Source organism: Choloepus didactylus, chromosome 14 (assembly GCF_015220235.1).
Source record: "Choloepus didactylus isolate mChoDid1 chromosome 14, mChoDid1.pri, whole genome shotgun sequence".
NCBI lineage: Eukaryota > Metazoa > Chordata > Mammalia > Pilosa > Megalonychidae > Choloepus > Choloepus didactylus.
In genome coordinates, this window is record NC_051320.1 from 10,771,959 (window position 1) to 10,794,620 (window position 22,662).

Sequence of the window (22,662 nt, forward strand, 5' to 3'; positions counted from 1 at the left end):
TGAAATTTTATTCAGGATACTAAGGTCCAACACTCCTATCAAATTTAAATTCTTGGCATAAGATATTAAAATGAGCCCTTACTTTCATAGCCCTTATCATAATATATACATAATTGGTCTATCAGTTAAACAAATCTCACAATCTAACAGACTTTCTATCAAGACACTCAAATTACTCTATTTGATAGACCACTCGATATATTAATGAATATTTATGTGAAAGCTACTACTTTAACATAAAATAAAATGGGATATTCCAACACTGTTAAATTATATAAACAATAAATTATGACACTGTATCACAGAGAAAAGAAGAAAATACAAGTATTGGGGCAAAATTTTACAATGTGGTTACTAACATTGTAGAGGTAGTTCATTAATTAAATTAATCTACTGAAAATTAAAAGCAAATACCTCTGAATATATAACAAACTTCAATACACTTTAATTCAAAAACCATTCACTGTATGTAGTTTATTATTCAAAACTTTATAATATAAAAATGCTAAATTTTGTTAACCAGTGGACAAACTTGGACTTTTCTCAATTATAATAAGATTTTACAATTTAAATATTCAGAGTGACAATTTCCATATAGCCAGGATTTACCAGTTACAATGACCAGAAAGAGTACTTTTGAATGAAGTAGTAATTTGTTTTAAGGTAATGTCAGTCATACTTTTTTTTAATGTATGTACTGACATACGAAGTATCCTACACCTATAACAGTCAAAACAGAGGCAAACCTCTGTTAAATGTACCCATCTCCCTATTAACTTTATGAAAGTAACAATATTTTTCAAATTACCAAATTCAAGATGAAAACTCAATGATAAATAATAAATAATTCATTTACTGGAAGGCACAGATCAAAAAACTTAGAAAATCATTACTAATCTCATTTAAAAAAAACAAAACAGGCCTTAAACAATTATTAGAGGACTTGATCACAAATTTTTTCAAAAATGATAAACATAATTATAAAAACAGAATCTATAACTGTGAAAACTTATTGCTGGCCTGCCTATTATATTACAATCAACTTACCCATGTTTGAAACTATAGAATGACAAAGTTCCTTTGCCTCTTTTCACAAAAATTCAATACGAACCACTGATATAACCAATAATTCCCTTGTTATGGATTATTTTGACCCTTGGGATGATGGATCGTATTAAACCATCTGGCAAATACATTTCTGGAGCACATACCACACCAAAGGCATTTGCTGGACACTTGAAACCATATACACACACATACACACACACAAATCCTGTAAGATTATTAGCAGTTTCATTACTATTTTGCCAAAAAGAAAACTGAGGCTCAAAAAAGTTATGAAACTTGGTTAAGACAACACATCTAGAAGGCAGTCAAATAATTCAAACCCACATCTACGTGGTTCCCAAATCCCGTCCACGGACAGAGAAGTATCTATTTTCAGAGATTAAAACTCTTTTAAAAACAAAATACAGATGTGATAATGGGAAAGATCAAGTTGCTACTCAACAGAAAAAAGAACAAAGTCCAGAAAAATACGTGCAATCTCATTTTATGTAGGTGGGGGAGGGAAGGCAGTGAGAAATTCGATGGGGGTGGGATTTGAGGGGCTAAGATGAGGAATGGCACGGAGCCTTTTACTTTTCATTGTGGACCTTTCTTTTTGTATAAGGACTTTTTCCTTTACTGTGTGCACATTATCTGCATGATTTTTAACATAAAAAATAAAATGAACTAACAGGATCTTCAAAAAGGCAGGAAAAAAAAATCTCTCCATATATAAACAAAGCTTCTCCATAAATTAACAAACAACCACTGCAATTTAGAAAGACTCTAAGCAAGAGTCTCAAGTGGCTCCAGGGTCAAGGTGATGTCCTGAGTGGATAAAGCCAGTTAGATTTTAGACAAACGAGAATGGTGGGACTCTCCAGGGAGAAGAGATAATGCACATCTCTAACAAATTATCATTATATAAAAACGATGAGCCAATTAATGGAGGGGAAAATGCCCAAAAAGATATTATTGGGACAACTGAAAAGAAAGGAATATAAATTATAAGCTTTATATCAATATTAAATTTCTTAAACTTGATAATTGTACTTAAGGTAGTTATATAAGTGAGTATCCTTGTACTTATGTAATACACATGGAAGTATTAAGTATTAGAGGTGCATGATGTATGCAACCTACTCTCAAATGTTTAGAAAATAGACAATATATAAATGTGGCAAAATGCTAATAAAAGTTGGTAAATCTGGGTACAGGTGAGGGAGTTCTTTGTACTGTTTTTGTTATTTGGGCAACTTTCCTGTAAGTTTGAACTTATTGCAAAATAAAAAGTTTAAAAAAAAAAAAAAGAATATTGAGCCAGTTTTACTAGATCTTCCCATTTTTAACAGAAGACATTAACATATTTTAGGGAAATTCTGAGTTTTAAAGCTGGCAACAAATTCAGATTTTCTTAAAATACCATGCAACTCAAACAAGGTCCAATAGCTCCAGCCTGTGAGAATCGAAAAGAATAACACACCTAAGATCCTGGACACTCTCACCGAGTTTTTCCAAAAGAAATTTTATGTCTTCACTGATATCTTCATCATCATACTTCTGCTGCTCCAAATTCTCCAACTGCTTCAGAACTTTACACTGAATCATAGCCAGAGCATATTCTTGGCGAGTTTCTCTCTCAGTTGATTTTTCTAAAAAGTTCTATGTAAGACAAAGAAAGAGATAATGAGAAATTATGTAATTTATTATGTGAGGTTCCCAGACATCTGCATTCCTTTTAATACTCTGTCTCCTCCTTCTATTCTCAGGCTTAAGTATCACCTTTAAGTGGATGATGCTGTCATCACAAATTCTTAACTTCTTTCTGAGCTTCTGCCCCAGATCAGTGTGGCTTACAAACATTAAGAACTGATGCTCCTTAAGTGTCTCAAAAAACTGAACATATTTAAAATTAAATCCCTCATAATACTTTCTCACAACCCTTTTCCTGAGCACATCCCAGTGAACTCTCCATTTTTTAGCCATCCTGAGAACTCTGGATAACTAGGAAAATGTTTCTTCAAGTATCTGTCCAATGTCAAGTCAATCACCTTTTTATATTCTTCAGTCAACTTGTAGGTGCACAAAGGAGAGCAAACAAAACTCGCTTGCTTAAACAATTATCAGAAAAATTTTGTGACACTCAGGCAACGTCCCTAGTTTTCTTCTGTGGTTCTCTATTTTTTAAGAGTACTTATGAAGACAGCAAAGGATTCCAAGGATTTATAAAGATAAACTGTTCACTGAATTTCTAATATTTCTGAGCAAGAACCATGCTAAACCTTTGGGGGGGGGGGGGACAAACAAGAGAAGGCTCCTGCTCTCAAGAAACCTACATTCATTAAGTTGGTCAGGAAGAATTCGCAAATGCCAAAAATAAATCCTATGGTAACACATAACTCCAAGTCCATGTTACCAATTTTGAATTTTTTTGTAAACAAGTTATACTCCCTATTACACTAAATAAATGCAGAAAGAGAATTAGCTTAGCATGTGGAAGTTAGTGAGCTCAATTCCCACCATTCTTCCTTTAATGTTTCCATCTTAAGTATCTTGAGAGTACTGAGTAAGTCCTATTCATCTTTAAATCTCCAGTGCTTAGCTCGGTAGCTGGCTAAGAGTTAATATAAAATAAAGTATTTGTGAACCTGATCTCCCTTCTCAGTACTTACAGCTGTACATATCACAAATTACTAGCAACTCTTAGATAATTAGAGTAGCCATAGCATAACTCAATCAATTTGTTTTGAGAGTTACTTCAAATCGAAAACTTGCACTTCCTCTTCTGCTATGATGGACTAAGACCGTACCAAACAAACCCGTCTTGCAGAAAACAACTATAAGATCTGGACATACGACAAATGGAGGAGTGACTCCTTTAGCAGACAGACAGAGGTGTCTGCCTTCTGAAGCAGGGAAGTCAGGGAGCAACACTAGCAAGCTGCTGTCACTACAGGGTCTATGCTGAGGCTAAGGGCAGTCTATGCATACAGAAAAACCAAACAGCAGTCTTTCTTCCCTGAAGTACTGGAAAAGTGAAACTGGAAAAACAACAAACACTGAAGAGAGGTGGGGCATGCTGTAAGTCAAAGAACCAGAAAGGGAATCCAAACTCTGTCTAACCACATCTCTGACTCACCCCCAAACCAGGCATGTGGAACAGACCCAAAGCAACTCAGCTCAAGACAAAAGACCTAAACTGAAGCTTTCCTTCTCCACCCAAGAAGGAAAGCCTGCAGCTCAAATCCAGCCAAAAAAATTACCAGCTAAAACAACAGAAGCAATATCCACTGGGGAAAAAATATATATATCCACTGGAGGAAAATAACAGAATGCAGACTCTCCAGAACTTAGAATTCATATCATCCAGAATACACTGTAAATTACACAACATACAAAGACCCAAGAAAATGGAATGCAACTCAGGAGAAAGGAAAATCAGTTGAGCCCAGCTCCAGGATGAACCAGATGTTGGGACTAAGTACTATAACACTGCTCAGTGAAATAAAATATCCTTTCAACGAGTGAAAATTTCAGCAGAGAAACAGGTAATTTCGGCAGAAAAAGAGAAATGATTAAAAAGAATCAAATAGTGGGGGAGGCGGGGCAAGATGGCAGACTGGTGAGCTGTATGTTTTAGTTACTCCTCCAGGAAAGTAGGTAAAAAGCCAGGAACTGCGTGGACTGGACACCACAGAGCAATCTGTCTTTGGGCATACTTCATACAACACTCATGAAAACGTGGAACTGCTGAGATCACCGAAATCTGTAAGTTTTTGCGGCCAGGGGACCTGCGCCCCTCCCTGCCAGGCTCAGTCCCGGGGGAGGAGGGGCTGTCAGCTCCAGGAAGGAGAAGGGAGAATTGCAGTGGCTGCTCTCATCGGAAACTCATTCTACTGATTCAAACTCCAACCATAGATAGACTGAGGCCAGACACCAGAGACTCTGAGAGCAGCCAGCCCAGCAGAGAGGAGACGGGCATAGAAGGAAAACAACACGAGAAGCTCCAAAGTAAAAGCAGAGGATTTTTGGAGTTCTGGTGAACACAGAAAGGGGAAGGGCGGAGATCAGGCCTTGAGGCGCATATGCAAATCCCGAAGCAAGGCTGATCTCTCTGCCCAGGGCACCTTTCCTTAATGGCCCTGGTTGCTTTGTCTATTAGCATTTCAATAACCCATTAGATCTCTGAGGAGGGCCGTTTTTTTTTTTTAAATCCTTTTTGCTTTTTCTAAAACAATTACTCTAAGAAGCTCAATACAGAAAGCTTCAAAGAATTGAAATTTGGGCACGTCAAGTCAAGAGCAGAAATAAGAGAGTTCTGAGACAAAAGGCAATAATCCAGTGGCTGAGAAAATTCACTAAACAACACAACTTCCCAAGAAAAGGGGGGTGTCCGCTCACAGCCACCATCCTGGTGGACAGGAAACACTCCTGCCCATCACCAGCCCCATAGCCCAGAGCTGCCCCAGACAACCCAGTGTGACGGAAGTGCTTCAAATAACAGGCACACACCACAAAACTGGGCGTGGACATTAGCCTTCCCTGCAACCTCAGCTGAATGTCCCAGAGCTGGGAAGGGGGAGCAGTGTGAATTAACAGAGCCCCATTCAGCCATCATTTGAGCAGACTGGGAGCCTCCCAACACAGCCCAGCAGCCCAGAACTGCCCTGGGGGGACGGCACTCACCTGTGACATAGCACAGTCATCCCTCAACAGAGGACCCGGGGTGCACAGCCTGGAAGAGGGGCCCACTTGCAAGTCTCAGGAGCCATACGCCAATACCAAAGACTTGTGGGTCAGTGGCAGAGACAAACTGTGGCAGGACTGAACTGAAGGATTAGACTATTGCAGTAGCTTTAAAACTCTAGGATCATCAGGGAGATTTGATTGTTAGGGCCACCCCCCCTCCCCGACTGCCCAGAAACACGCCCCACATACAGGGCAGGCAACACCAACTACACACGCAAGCTTGGGACACCAATTGGGCCCCACAAGACTCACTCCCCCACTCACCAAAAAGGCTAAGCAGGGGAGATCTGGCTTGTGGAGAACAGGTGGCTCGTGGACGCCACCTGCTGGTTAGTTAGAGAAAGTGTACTCCACGAAGCTGTAGATCTGATAAATTAGAGATAAGGACTTCAACTGGTCTACAAACCCTAAAAGAACCCTATCAAGGACAGCAAATGCCACGAGGCCAAAAACAACAGAAAATTATAAAGCATATGAAAAAACCAGACGATATGGATAACCCAAGCCCAAGCACCCAAATCAAAAGACCAGAAGAGACACACCTAGAGCAGCTACTCAAAGAACTAAAGATGAACAATGAGACCCTAGTACGGGATATGAAGGAAATCAAGAAGACCCTAGAAGAGCATAAAGAAGACATTGCAAGACTAAATAAAAAAATGGATGATCTTATGGAAATTAAAGAAACTGTTGACCAAATTAAAAAGATTCTGGACACTCATAGTACAAGACTAGAGGAAGTTGAACAACGAATCAGTGACCTGGAAGATGACAGAATGGAAAATGAAAGCATAAAAGAAAGAATGGGGAAAAAAATTGAAAAACTCGAAATGGACCTCAGGGATATGATAGATAATATGAAGCGTCCGAATATAAGACTCATTGGTGTCCCAGAAGGGGAAGAAAAGGGTAAAGGTCTAGGAAGAGTATTCAAAGAAATTGTTGGGGAAAACTTCCCAAATCTTCTAAACAACATAAATACACAAATCATAAATGCTCAGCGAACTCCAAATAGAATAAATCCAAAAAAACCCACTCCGAGACATATACTGATCACACTGTCAAACATAGAAGAGAAGGAGCAAGTTCTGAAAGCAGCAAGAGAAAAGCAATTCACCACATACAAAGGAAACAGCATAAGACTAAGTAGTGACTACTCAGCAGCCACCATGGAGGCGAGAAGGCAATGGCACGATATATTTAAAATTCTGAGAGAGAGGAATTTCCAGCCAAGAATACTTTATCCAGCAAAGCTCTCCTTCAAATTTGAGGGAGAGCTTAAATTTTTCACAGACAAAGAAATGCTGAGAGAATTTGCTAACAAGAGACCTGCCCTACTGGAGATACTAAAGGGAGCCCTACAGACAGAGAAACAAAGACAGGACAGAGAGACTTGGAGAAAGGTTCAGTACTAAAGAGATTCGGTATGGGTACAATAAAGGATATTAATAGAGAGAGGGAAAAATATGGCAAACATAATCCAAAGGATAAGATGGCCGATTCAAGAAATGCCTTCACGGTTTTAACGTTGAATGTAAATGGTTTAACTCCCCAATTAAAAGATATAGATTCGCAGAATGGATCAAAAAAAATGAACCATCAATATGTTGCATACAAGAGACTCATCTTAGACACAGGGACACAAAGAAATTGAAAGTGAAAGGATGGAAAAAAATATTTCATGCAAGCTACAGCCAAAAGAAAGCAGGTGTAGCAATATTAATCTCAGATAAAATAGACTTCAAATGCAGGGATGTTTTGAGAGACAAAGAAGGCCACTACATACTAATAAAAGGGGCAATTCAGCAAGAAGAAATAACAATCATAAATGTCTATGCACCCAATCAAGGTGCCACAAAATACATGAGAGAAACATTGGCAAAACTAAAGGAAGCAATTGATGTTTCCACAATAATTGTGGGAGACTTCAACACATCACTCTCTCCTATAGATAGATCAACCAGACAGAAGACCAATAAGGAAATTGAAAACCTAAACAATCTGATAAATGAATTAGATTTAACAGACATCTACAGGACATTACATCCCAAATCACCAGGATACACATACTTTTCTAGTGCTCACGGAACTTTCTCCAGAATAGATCATATGCTGGGACATAAAACAAGCCTCAATAAATTTAAAAAGATTGAAATCATTCAAAGCACATTCTCTGACCACAATGGAATACAATTAGAAGTCAATAACCATCAGAGACTTAGAAAATTCACAAATACCTGGAGGTTAAACAACACACTCCTAAACAATCAGTGGGTTAAAGAAGAAATAGCAAGAGAAATTGCTAAATATATAGAGACGAATGAAAATGAGAACACAACATACCAAAACCTATGGGATGCAGCAAAAGCAGTGCTAAGGGGGAAATTTATAGCACTAAACGCATATATTAAAAAGGAAGAAAGAGCCAAAATCAAAGAACTAATGGATCAACTGAAGAAGCTAGAAAATGAACAGCAAACCAATCCTAAACCAAGTAGAAGAAAAGAAATAACAAGGATTAAAGCAGAAATAAATGACATAGAGAACAAAAAAACAATAGAAAGGATAAATATCACCAAAAGTTGGTTCTTTGAGAAGATCAACAAGATTGACAAGCCCCTAGCTAGACTGACAAAATCAAAAAGAGAGAAGACCCATATAAACAAAATAATGAATGAAAAAGGTGACATAACTGCAGATCCTGAAGAAATTAAAAAAATTATAAGAGGATACTATGAACAACTGTATGGCAACAAACTGGATAATGTAGAGGAAATGGACAATTTCCTGGAAACATATGAACAACCTAGACTGACCAGAGAAGAAATAGAAGACCTCAACCAACCCATCACAAGCAAAGAGATCCAATCAGTCATCAAAAATCTTCCCACAAATAAATGCCCAGGGCCAGATGGCTTCACAGGGGAATTCTACCAAACTTTCCAGAAAGAACTGACACCAATCTTACTCAAACTCTTTCAAACATTGAAAAAAATGGAACACTACCTAACTCATTTTATGAAGCTAACATCAATCTAATACCAAAACCAGGCAAAGATGCTACAAAAAAGGAAAACTACCGGCCAATCTCCCTAATGAATATAGATGCAAAAATCCTCAACAAAATACTTGCAAATCGAATCCAAAGACACATTAAAAAAATCATACACCATGACCAAGTGGGGTTCATTCCAGGCATGCAAGGATGGTTCAACATCAGAAAAACAATCAATGTATTACAACACATTAAAAACTCGAAAGGGAAAAATCAATTGATCATCTCAATAGATGCTGAAAAAGCATTTGACAAAATCCAACATCCCTTTTTGATAAAAACACTTCAAAAGGTAGGAATTGAAGGAAACTTCCTCAACATGATAAAGAGCATATATGAAAAACCCACAGCCAGCATAGTACTCAATGGTGAGAGACTGAAAGCCTTCCCTCTAAGATCAGGAACAAGACAAGGATGCCCGCTGTCACCACTGTTATTCAACATTGTGCTGGAAGTGCTAGCCAGGGCAATCCGGCAAGACAAAGAAATAAAAGGCATCCAAATTGGAAAAGAAGAAGTAAAACTCTCATTGTTTGCAGATGATATGATCTTATATCTAGAAAACCCTGAGAAATCAACGATACACCTACTAGAGCTAATAAACAAATTTAGCAAAGTAGCGGGATACAAGATTAATGCACATAAGTCAGTAATGTTTCTATATGCTAGAAATGAACAAACTGAAGAGACACTCAAGAAAAAGATACCATTTTCAATAGCAACTAAAAAAATCAAGTACCTAGGAATCAACTTAACCAAAGATGTAAAAGACCTATACAAAGAAAACTACATAACTCTACTAAAAGAAATAGAAGGGGACCTTAAAAGATGGAAAAATATTCCATGTTCATGGATAGGAAGGCTAAATGTCATTAAGATGTCAATTCTACCCAAACTCATCTACAGATTCAATGCAATCCCAATCAAAATTCCAACAACCTACTTTGCAGACTTGGAAAAGCTAGTTATCAAATTTATTTGGAAAGGGAAGATGCCTCGAATTGCTAAAGACACTCTAAAAAAGAAAAACGAAGTGGGAGGACTTACACTCCCTGACTTTGAAGCTTATTATAAAGCCACAGTTGCCAAGACAGCATGGTACTGGCACAAAGATAGACATATAGATCAATGGAATCGAATTGAGAATTCAGAGATAGACCCTCAGATCTATGGCCGACTGATCTTTGATAAGGCCCCCAAAGTCACCGAACTGAGCCATAATGGTCTTTTCAACAAATGGGGCTGGGAGAGTTGGATATCCATATCCAAAAGAATGAAAGAGGACCCCTACCTCACCCCCTACACAAAAATTAACTCAAAATGGACCAAAGATCTCAATATAAAAGAAAGTACCATAAAACTCCTAGAAGATAATGTAGGAAAACATCTTCAAGACCTTGTATTAGGAGGCCACTTCCTAGACTTTACACCCAAAGCACAAGCAACAAAAGAGAAAATAGATAAATGGGAACTCCTCAAGCTTAGAAGTTTCTGCACCTCAAAGGAATTTCTCAAAAAGGTAAAGAGGCAGCCAACTCAATGGGAAAAAATTTTTGGAAACCATGTATCTGACAAAAGACTGATATCTTGCATATACAAAGAAATCCTACAACTCAATGACAATAGTACAGACAGCCCAATTATAAAATGGGCAAAAGATATGAAAAGACAGTTCTCTGAAGAGGAAATACAAATGACCAAGAAACACATGAAAAAATGTTCAGCTTCACTAGCTATTAGAGAGATGCAAATTAAGACCACAATGAGATACCATCTAACACCGGTTAGAATGGCTGCCATTAAACAAACAGGAAACTACAAATGCTGGAGGGGATGTGGAGAAATTGGAACTCTTATTCATTGTTGGTGGGACTGTATAATGGTTCAGCCACTCTGGAAGTCAGTCTGGCAGTTCCTTAGAAAACTAGATATAGAGCTACCATTCGATCCAGCGATTGCACTCCTCGGTATATACCCGGAAGATCAGAAAGCAGTGACACGAACAGATATCTGCACGCCAATGTTCATAGCAGCATTATTCACAATTGCCAAGAGATGGAAACAACCCAAATGTCCTTCAACAGATGAGTGGATAAATAAAATGTGGTATATACACACGATGGAATACTACGCGGCAGTAAGAAGGAACGATCTGGTGAAACATATGACAACATGGATGAACCTTGAAGACATAATGCTGAGCGAAATAAGCCAGGCACAAAAAGAGAAATATTATATGCTACCACTAATGTGAACTTTGAAAAATGTAAAACAAATGGTTTATAATGTAGAATGTAGGGGAACTAGCAGTAGAGAGCAATTAAGGAAGGGGGAACAATAATCCAGGAAGAACAGATAAGCTATTTAACGTTCTGGGGATGCCCAGAAATGACTATGGTCTGTTAATTTCTGATGGTTGTAGTAGGAACAAGTTCACTGAAATGTTGCTATATTATGTAACTCTCTTGGGGTAAAGTAGGAACATGTTGGAAGTTAAGCAGTTATCTTAGGTTAGTTGTCTTTTTCTTACTCCCTTGCTATGGTCTCTTTGAAATGCTCTTTTATTGTATGTTTGTTTTCTTTTTAACTTTTTTTTTCATACAGGTGATTTGAAAAAAGAAGGGAAAGTTAAAAAAAAAAAAAAAAAAAAAAAAAAAAGAAAAAAGACAAACAAGGGGAAAAAAAAAAAAAAAAAAAGATGTAGTGCCCCCTTGAGGAGCCTGTGGAGAATGCAGGGGTATTCGCCTACCCCACCTCCATGGTTGCTAACATGACCACAGACATAGGGGACTGGTGGTTTGATGGGTTGAGCCCTCTACCATAAGTTTTACCCTTGGGAAGACGGTTGCTGCAAAGGAGAGGCTAGGCCTCCCTGTATTTGTGCCTAAGAGTCTCCTCCTGAATGCCTCTTTGTTGCTCAGATGTGGCCCTCTCTCTCTGGCTAAGCCAACTTGAAAGGTGAAATCACTGCCCTCCCCCCTACGTGGGATCAGACACCCAGGGAAGTGAATCTCCCTGGCAACGTGGAATATGACTCCCAGGGAGGAATGTAGACCTGGCACCGTGGGACGGAGAACATCTTCTTGACCAAAAGGGGGATGTGAAAGGAAATGAAATAAGCTTCAGTGGCAGAGAGATTCCAAAAGGAGCCGAGAGGTCACTCTGGTGGGCACTCTTATGCACACTTTAGACAACCCTTTTTAGGTTCTAAAGAATTGGGGTAGCTGGTGGTGGATACCTGAAACTATCAAACTACAACCCAGAACCCATGAATCTCGAAGACAGTTGTATAAAAATGTAGCTTATGAGGGGTGACAATGGGATTGGGAAAGCCATAAGGACCAAACACCACTTTGTCTAGTTTATGGATGGATGTGTAGAAAAGTAGGGGAGGGAAACAGACAGACAAAGGTACCCAGTGTTCTTTTTTACTTCAATTGCTCTTTTTCACTCTAATTATTATTCTTGTTATTTTTGTGTGTGTGCTAATGAAGGTGCCAGGGATTGATTTAGGTGATGAATGTACAACTATGTAATGGTACTGTAAACAATCGAAAGTACAATTTGTTTTGTATGACTGCGTGGTATGTGAATATATCTCAATAAAATGATGATTTAAAAAAAAAAAAAAAAAAAAAAAAAAAAAAAAAAAAAAAAAAGAATCAAATAGAAACTCTAGAAGTAAAAACAATTCCTGAAAACAAAAAATTCACTGATAGATTTAAAAGCCAAATGGAGATGAAACAGGAAAGAGTAAGTGAAATTGAACTTAGAACAACAGAAATTATCTACAGAGAAGAGAGAGAGGAAATCTCTTTAAAATCTAAATAGAGGCTCAGAACCTGACAGATGATATCAAATGGTCGAAGTTACGGGTAAGTGAAATATCAAAAAGAGAAGAGAGAGAATGGGGCTGAAATTTTACTTCAAGAAATAACAGCTGAAAAGCATCCATTTGTTTTGAGAGAAATTCTCAGATAACGATGCTCAACAAACACCAAGCCCAAGCAGAGGCCCATCACTGTCAAAGTGACACAAAGTTTGAAGACACTTTTTGTCTAGATAGAGAATTCTGGGCTCACAGTTCACACACAGAAAGACAAAATTAAAACATGAGCACCACAGTGATCCTGGTATCCATGAGACTGCTATGATTAGCAAAGCTCCCAGTAACCTGAAGCAGAAGTTGTCATCATTCTTCCAATCAACCTAGTTTGGAACTATTATCTTAAGTCCAAAAACATGCCTGTAGAAAACAAAACAAAAACGAAATGCTGTGACTCTAAAACGAAAACCATGCTTTAAATGGAAGGTTCTAAAAGAAATGAAAAAAAAAGATAAAGTGCATTAAAATTGCCATCAACTGAAATAATAATTGAATATACTATTAAAAGAGCAAAACTGTAATTTCATGGAATCTTCATCCTGTTACTTCTGGAATTTTAAAAAGAATTACAGTTTTATTCTTTGGTATGAAACATTATTTAGAAAGTGTATGTTTCATGGAAGAGTTCTGGATATTTTCCAGAGGTTCTATTGTTACCATTAACAACAGAAGAGCTCTTAGCAAGTCAACCCTTCCAAAGAAAAGAACTATAAAATCTGGATATAAAAAAACGGCCTGAAGGCACTGGATGGTATCTAAGGGTAGCAAAAACTTAAAGGCATCTACACTCAAGGAAGGACTGACTCTGGGAGAGTTTCCAGTTTTATATGGCTTTTCTCCTGGGGTCAGGCCCCAGTCAGCACGATTCACCTAAAATTCAGAAAGAACATGAGGCTTACTGGCCTGAAGAAACAGAACTGTTCAGAGTGACCACAGCAGCTGGAATGTGAGGGGAGAAATCACAAAGAAAGACAAAGAAGGAGCCCCAAATTATGCACATAAACCCTGCCCAAATCTCTGGCAGACCCCTGAACCATGCATGTAAAGGCAGACTCCAGCCTGCCCAGCTACCTGCCGCTACAGGAACTGAAGCAAGATTTCAGCGGCTGCCTCCCTCCACAAAGAGAGCTCAGAGTTGGAGCCCATCCAATTTAACTGTCTGCTAAACCAAACAACAACAACAATGCTCTATGGAGAAACATAACAGAAACCACAGTCTCTAAAGACTATCACTTCCAAAGTTTAGGTCACATTCCTAATTACCAGGCATATGAAGAAACAGGAATGCGTGACCAATACTCAGGAGAAAAGTCAATCAAGGAAGACCAACCCTGTGATGAACTAGATGTTGGAATTAGCAGACAAAGATTTTAAAGTAGCTATCATAACCATGTCCAAGGTAAATATGCTAATAATTTAAGAACAAAAAGGAAAGCACAGAAGAGAACAAATGAAAATTCTAGAAACAAAAAATGTAACACTTGAAGTTTAAAAATTTGTTAAAAAGTAGACTGGAGATGACAGAGGAGTAAATTAATATGAAGATGGATTAACAGAAATTATCCAATTTCAGAAATGGAAAACAAAAATCTACTCATCAAAAAAAAAAAAAAAAAAAAAAAAAAAAAACACAACAAAGAGGAGTTCCAGAAGGCAAAGAGAAAGAAAAGATACAGAAAAAATACCTAAAGATATGACAGCCAACTTTTTCACAAATGTAGTAAAAAAAATAATATAAATCCACAAAAAAAGAAGCTTAGCAAACACCGAGAAAGATAAATACAAATAAAACTAAACCTAGAAACATCACAGTCCATTTGAAGAAAACTAAAGATAATGAAGAAATCCTGTAAGTAGGCAGAGAAAGACAGTGCATTCTATACAGGCAACATACAAACAAAGGCTGATTTCCCATCAGAAACAATGGAGGGTGGTCAGAAGACAATAAAATGTCTTTAAATTATTGAAGTGCTCAAAGAAAAAAAAGCGAACCTCAAATTCTACATCTTGCAAAAACATCCTTCAAGAATAAAGGTAAAATAAAACAATTTTTAGATAATTAACAGCTAAGAATCTGTTGCCAGCTGACATGTACCAGAAATGTGCTAAAGCAGGGGTTAACAAACTTTTGTAAAAGGCCAAATCATTATTTTAGGCTTTGCAGTCTATGTTGCACTACTCAATTCTACCTTCATAGTCTAAGAGCAACCAAAAAAACATACATAAACAAATGAGCACAGCAGTGTTCCTAAAAAGCTTTATTTACAAAAACAGACGATGGGCCACATTTGGCCCAAACGCTACTATAGTCTGCTGCCTCCTATGATGACGGAAACTCTGCAGCTGAAGGGAAATAATACCCTCAGATGGAAGGCTGGCTCTTCAAGAAAGAAGATCTGCAGATATGGTAAACAGTTTGAATAAATATAAAAGACTATTTTTCTCTCTTAATTTAGAAAACATACATAAAACTGTTTAAGGCAAAAATTAAAACACTGTTGTAGGGTTTATAACATATGTAGATATAACAATATGACAATTATAGCTAAAGAAGGGGAAATGGACCTATACGAATGCAAGGTTCTTATATTTTACATAAGGTGGTGCAATATTATACAATATAAATTATATATTGTATTATATAATTACAATAATTATATGTAATACATATAATATAAAGTATATGTTATACTTTGTAAGTATAATTGGAAAAGTTAATGATGTATATAATGACACCAAAACAACCTCTAAAAAATAAAGTAGTTTAAAGGGGAATAGTTAAACAGTCAAGAGAAAAATTAAATGGAATTACAAAAAGGATTCAGTTTACTCAAAAGAAGACTGGAATGGAAGAGAGAAGAGCAAAAAAGCAGATAAGACAAACAGAAAAAATGGTAGACCTAATTCAACCATACCAATCACTACTTTACTGAAAAGCTGGGGTTTTTTTTTAATGCCACAAAGATGCAGCATAATCTATTGTAAAGCTTGCCCCCCCCCCCAATTATTACTTTAAATGGCAGGGAACTAAATACTCCAGTTAAGAGGTAAAGATTATTAGAACAGATTTAAAAATAAAAAGCTAGACCCAAATGTATGTTGTCTACAAGAGATCAACTTTCAAGACACAGGTAGGCTGAAACTAGAAAGATGGAAAAAGACATACCATGCAAACCGTATGCACAAGAAAGCTGACATGTCTATCTTAATTTCAAATAAAGGAGACTTCAAGACAAAGAGTATTACCAGTAATAATGAAGGACATTTCACAATTACACAAGTCATTACATTTAGAAGATATAACATTCATAAACATAATAATAACAGAGTAACAAAATACATGATGCAAAATTTGACAGAACTGAAGGGAGGACTAGCCAAATCCATAATAACAGCTGGAGATTTTAACAGCTCTCTCATCAACTGATAGACCCACTAAACAAAAGATCAGTACATAGAGGATCCGAATAACACCTAACAGACCTTCACAGAACACTCTACCCACCTGCAAAATGCACATTCTTTTAAATTGCACATGGTATACTCACAGTAATAAACCATAAGCTAAGCCACAAAACAAGTCTCAAATTTCAAAGGACTGAAATCTTACAACATATGTTCTCTGACCATAACAGAATTTAATTAGAAACCAGGAGTTTATCTAGAAAAATCTGAAGCATTTGGAAATACACTTCTATATAATCCATGGGTGGAAGAAGAAATCACAATGAATGGCATTAATATTTTACGTGCTTGCCTACTCTACTAAACTGTGAGCTCCTTGACAATAGGACCATCGTAGATATCATACATTATTCTGAAAGCCTTCCTTAATCCCAGATCCTGCAATGACTACTACTCCTACAAACTATTTTCTTTCAGTACAATTATGATTTCCTTTAGACAAATCCTTTTCCAAGTCCTTAAATCGCGGGAGCCCTAAAATCAGATAACCTCTCCCTTTATGAGACTCTTCCCATCTTCCTTGACTTTAGTGAGATTTTGCTTGTTCTACTAAATTTTCTCTGTTCCCCTTTCAAGTTACTTTTCCTATCACTATCTCTTCTAACTTTAGAAACTTATCAAAGCTCTTTTGAAAATATGGTCTTCTGTTAATTTTACTACATATTTGTTGCCTGGAGAATTTAACTTCATAGTTAAGGTATTATCATATCTTAACTGTAACCTCAACACATTCAAAATAACTAACACAGAACAGCCCTGTGGTATTCTTCTGAAACAAACTCCCCTCTAAATTCTCCAAGATAATGGCACCTTAGACCTTAGTCATCTTTTACTCTCCCCTTTTCTTCAGCCTTATATCACATCAATCATTAAGCCTTATCTATTTTTCCTTCAAAACATGTCTTAATTTCATCTATCTCACCATAAAAAATGAAAAGAAGGAATGAATGGGATATGAAAAGCACTTAAGAAAACTGGATTTGTAATCAACAACCTAGAAAATTCCGCAACACTGTCCTCTGTAAAGATCCTAAGACTGATGATATCTTTATCGTCAACAAAATCAAAAGCAGCTAAGCCAGTGTAAATATCATTTTGGCCTTTGCCAAATTAATGGTTCAGAGGAATTTTGACTTTGCTAAGAACCATGTGGAATCAAGTGACAATTCAGACCTTGTCTTCACCAAAATCAAACTGCCAGCCTTGTAAAATAGATGCTAAAGCAGTGCTTCTTTAAACCATATGTGCCAAAGACCAGTTTTGTTTTATATTCTTAACTTCCAATCAATTATGAATACAATACAATAAAAGATGAATTATTAGACAAATGAATCCCAAAAGACATAAAATACAAGCTCAAATCTTGTATTGTTAAATTCAAGAGATAAAATTATCCTGTCGAATTCCCGTAAGTTTCTAAATGCTTATTCTCGATCTGTTCTGATAATACACAGTTCCGGGCACTGGCACTGCAACTGTCTGCAGACCACACTGCAAGGGGCACTAAATTAAAAGACTCACTCCAAGAATAAAAATGTCTCAGTCTTCCTAGGCCTCATTGAACCTGGTATGTAATAAGCAAGATAGATGCTAATCAAAGAGGTCTAGGCAGAAGACTTGAGAATAAGATTTCCTGAGAGAGATACTTTCATCCCAAAGCCATGGGTACAACAGCCCCTGCTACACCCAAACCAGAGCAGGCCTCTCCGAAGGTTCAGAGTCTGACAGCCGCACAGGAAGTTGTGCATATATGCATATGCATGTCTATGTCTGTGCACAGGTGTGAATTAAACATCATGATTATTATGTCCAATGAAACGCAGAACTCAATTTGGTGGCAGTTTTTCCTAAACGCCTATGCTGAAATCACACAGTTGTAAAAATATCATTTACCTTATTATCCAACGTATTATGTAGGCCCTTGACTAAGCAGAGCCAAAAGAGAAATAAAACTCACAACAGATGTAAAACTCTACCCAACAAAGATGATCTTCCATGTCTCAGTCACAGCTTTAAAACATTCTAATTTATTTTAGGACCTAAGACTGACACATCCATTTATCCAAAAACAGTGGCAAAGTAAATCTCCCTGGCAACACAGGATACGACTCCTGGGGATGAATCTGGACCCAGCTTCGTGCGATTGAGAATGGAGTCGAGAGGTCACTCTGGTGAGCATTCTTATGTACTATAAAGATGATACTTTTTAGGTGTGGCTGGAGGTAAATACCTGAAACTATCAAACTCCAACCCAGTAGCCTGGACTCTTGAAGACAATTATATAACAATGTAGACTACAATGGGTGACAGTGTGATTGTGAAAACCTTGTGGATCACACTCCCTTTATCTAGTGTATGGACGGATGAGTAGAAAAATGGGGACAAAAACTAAATGAAAAATAGGGGGAGATAGTTTGGGTGTTCTTTGTTACTCTTATTTTTTATTCTTATCCTGATTTTTTCTGATACAAGGATAAAAACAGATTGGGGTGATGTATGCATAACTATATGATGGTACTGTGAACAGTTGATTGTACACCATGGAAGATTGTATGGTATGTGAATATATTTCAATAAAACTGAATTTAATTTAAAAAAAAAAAAGGAGACCTGGAGTTCAACACCTGCTATGAATAAGTGAGACTGACATTTTCAAAAATAAAATTCATCCAGCCAAATGGGGAAAAAAAAAAAATAATTAGCAGCTGCTAGATCTGTTCACTCAGAGCAGCTCAGCAAGCTTCCGAAAGTCTTCAGCATGAACACCTCCTTCCTGAGTTTCAGGATGTGAGGGAAAAAATACATCATGACTGGTGCATGCTCAAACAAGCTCATCAGTCAAATCTTTTTTTTTACAGGTTATAGGAGTTTGAGAATGACCACAAAGAAAATAAAATAAAATAAAAGAGAGAAAGAGAGAACACATTAGTATTTTCCCACCTGTTTGATGGTCTGAATCAAATGGCTTTACTTTTTCCTTATTAATAAATCAATTTAGCTCAATTGTGTGCAAGGTTGTGGATGTCTGAAGACTTCATCTGACTTAAGAGAAGGAAGGAAATACAGAGTTTTCATTCAACCCTCAGTATATTCATATAATGATTTGTATTATCCCAAATTTTGCCCAAAAGAGCCAGGAAAAACTATTAGACATTAAAATTTCTGCCAATGGATTGGGTCCATGTAAATAGCCTGAAATCCAGAATTAGACAATGGAAGTCCAGAAATAGCATAATAAATGCCATACATTATATAAAAAAAAAACTGAAAATGTATTTTAAATAAGACTTTTAAATCTTGCCAAGTATTAGTAAAATATTCATGCTGCCTCTTCTAAATTAAACAGAATAGCACAGATCTTTGCCTGGGTTCAACATTAATTTAACAAGAATCCAATTTACAGAGGTAGTGGACTTGAAGGGGCAAACTGCTCTTATTCTAGATTTCATGGAAAGAAATGGCCGGGGAATAAATAAATATGGCATATTTACTATTGCCAGCACTTCACCTGTTATCTAATTTAATCTTTACCCAATCTTGAAGTGAGTTAAGTAGTATTAACCACCTTTCATAAACAGAGAAACTAGCTCTGAGAGCTTAAACAACTCTCCCAACATTAAACAACCAGGCCCTGGAACTCACACTGAGTTCTAGCCACAGCAGAGCTCACACTCTTTCTTCTGCACCGCACTGAAAGATTAGAGAAGAGCTAAACTCTTCCATAAAAAGCAGAAAATCAATCTAGAGAGCTCCCAAACCAAGTCAAAAGAAAAACTAAGAATCTCAGTCTGGCTCTACACCTCTTGTGCCTTTTGTGAGCTTTGTATATTGTAAGCATTCTTCACGGTGACTCCATTGAGACAAAGATTTTAAACAATGCACAAAGTCCTTGAGAAAGGTATCTTGTCTTATTTCCCCCTGACATGTATTTGGTCTTCAATAAACATCTTATGCATTGATAAGTTGACAGACAAATAAATGATCCATGAACAACAGAGAGAAAGCGGGAGGGAGAGAGAGGGGCTTAAAAGTACGATTTAACTAGTACCAACCAATGTCTCTGCTATAATATATAACAATACTATATATACCTGCTTCCAATTGATCCTTTTATTCTACATAATAATGACCCAAAATGAAAAACAATGGGAGGAAGAAGGAATTGACTGGGGACACAAAACCAACAAGGGTTTGTGAGAAGCTCAGGTATAACAGGTACCATACAGATCATGTTTAAAGCAGCTCATGCAAGGCTGTGGCTTCAATCTCAACCCATCGCTAGAAATTATTAGTATCTGACTTCTTTCTAGAAATTCATAACACTTAAAATAATATCTAAATAATGCATATAAGAGCCATTTAAGTTTAGAGAAAAAGATACAAGTGAAGAGATATTCTTTGAAACAACTGAACAGCTAAATAAGACCCTGACTTCTATTGTAACTCTCTTTCCCACACTTTTATTTTCACCTTAAATAAATTATCACAGCAACACGATTACAGAAGACTGCAACCAGAAATGATTTCATGATAAATTTTTACAATCTTCATCATTCGGAAAAGGAAACACTTTAGTTAAATATATATATATATATATAAAATATACAGAGTTTGTGGGGAGCCACAGTGTTGACGAGCAGATGAGTGAACAGTACTCTGGAGTGGACCAGGAGACTTTGCAGAACCCAGAAGAACCCAGACAGACCAAGTTGCCAAGGCACTGCCCGCACCCCACCACCATATCTAGTTGCTTCCTGCACCCGAGCAACTCCCACTGTGGCTAATCCTCGGGGCCAGGAGCAAGGAAGCTGAGTGCAAGAGACCTCCAGACACAAGCACAACTCCTCCTCCTGCCTGAACCACCACAACCCACTTCAACAAGGGCCCTTCCTACAGACTCTCGGCTAAGGTCAAGAAGTATGACTATCAGGGGCAGACGAAGATCTTCACAGCTGAACAGAAAGGTGACAGGCATGAGCACTGGCACCAACTTCTAACTAGGCTTGAAAGATGGCATCATCCTCTGTGAACTCATAAATAAACCATGGCCAGGTTCAGTCAAGAAGGTCAACGAGTCCTCTTTAAACCGGCCTCAGCTGGAGAATACTGGCAATTTTATTAAAGCTATTCAGGCTATGATATGAAGCCACATGACATATGTGAAGCAAATGTTCTTTTTGAGAATGGAATCATGACCCAAGTTCAAACTATGCTGGTGGCTCTAGCAGGTCTGGCTAAGACAAAAAGATTCCATACAACCATTGACATTGGAGTTAAATATGCAGAAAAACAAACAAGACATTTTGAGGAAGGAAAATTAAAAGATGGCCAAAGTGTAATTGACTTGCAGAAGGAAACCAACCAATGTGCCAGGAAGGCAGGTATGAGAGCCTAAGGGACTAGAAGGAATCTTTATGATTCCAAAATGCAAACTGACAAACCTTTTAACCAGACAACGATTAGTCTGCAGAAGGGCACAAACAAAGGAGTCAGCCAGGCAGGAATGTTAGCACTAGGTACCAGAAGAGACACTGTGATCTGAAGCTGGCACTACAACCAGTGGAGAACTCAACAATTTCTCTACAGATGAGTACCAACAAAGTTGCTTCCCAGAAAGGAATGAGTGTGTATGGGCTTGGGTGGCAAATACGTGATCCCAAATACTGTGCTGCTCCAACAGAACCCATCACTCACAATGGAAGCTAAGGAACAGGAAAGAATGGGTCAGAAATCAATGATAGTGATGATTAGGCAGAATACCCTGATGAATATCATGGCAAGTACCAAGATGACTACCCTAGAGATTACCAATATGGACACCAAGGCATTGATTATTAGATACAGAAAGAGGAGCTCAATATTTAGTTCATTGTTTTTACTCAGTGAGAACGAAGCTAGCCTTGAGTAATTTTTATCTTGTCTTTCTAAAACACTATTATGTTATTACATCTAAAATAAATATTGCCTTACATACATTCCTTTTTCCTTTTTCTGCCTCTTTCCTAAATAGTTGTCTTTTAGTGCTGTAACAGTTAAATTATACAGCATAACCAACAACTTGCTTATAAAGTAAAAAGAAATATTATGAAAGGGGAGTACTCATATAGAACCAATTCTTTTATTAAAAATCTATGCATTTAGGGTGATGTCATCAACACGGCAATGTAAACAGCTACTGAAAACTTCTCTCCAGAGATTCAATGAAAAACAGGACAGTTCTGAATTGTTTGAAACTCTGAAGGAGGATATAGGCTGGAGAAGGACCCTGCAGATACCAAACTGAAAAAAGAGAAGAAATATCATGTAGGAATTTTTTGTTCCAGACCAGCCAGTCCTCTTACCCCACCTTACTCGGTCTTGGAGCGGGAAAGGCACAGAATCAGCAGACGGGACACCTCTAACCAGGGACACAGATTTTAAAATCTCTCACAGCAGTGAGACATACCTCCACTGTTTGAAG

General features: G+C 37.3%; 1 protein-coding gene and 1 pseudogene across 3 annotated transcripts in view; one reads left to right on the forward strand and one right to left on the reverse strand.

Moving 5' to 3' along the window:
* Nucleotides 1-22,662, reverse strand: part of ATP6V1H (ATPase H+ transporting V1 subunit H) — a 160,532-nt gene that overhangs the window by 59,388 nt on the left and 78,482 nt on the right. For all 3 annotated transcript variants that reach the window (XM_037802660.1, XM_037802661.1, XM_037802659.1), the window contains one exon: nucleotides 2,531-2,709. In XM_037802660.1, the coding sequence (XP_037658588.1) occupies nucleotides 2,531-2,709 (179 nt within the window). The remainder of the gene's footprint in view (nucleotides 1-2,530; nucleotides 2,710-22,662) is intronic.
* LOC119508946 lies at nucleotides 21,070-22,040 on the forward strand (annotated as a pseudogene).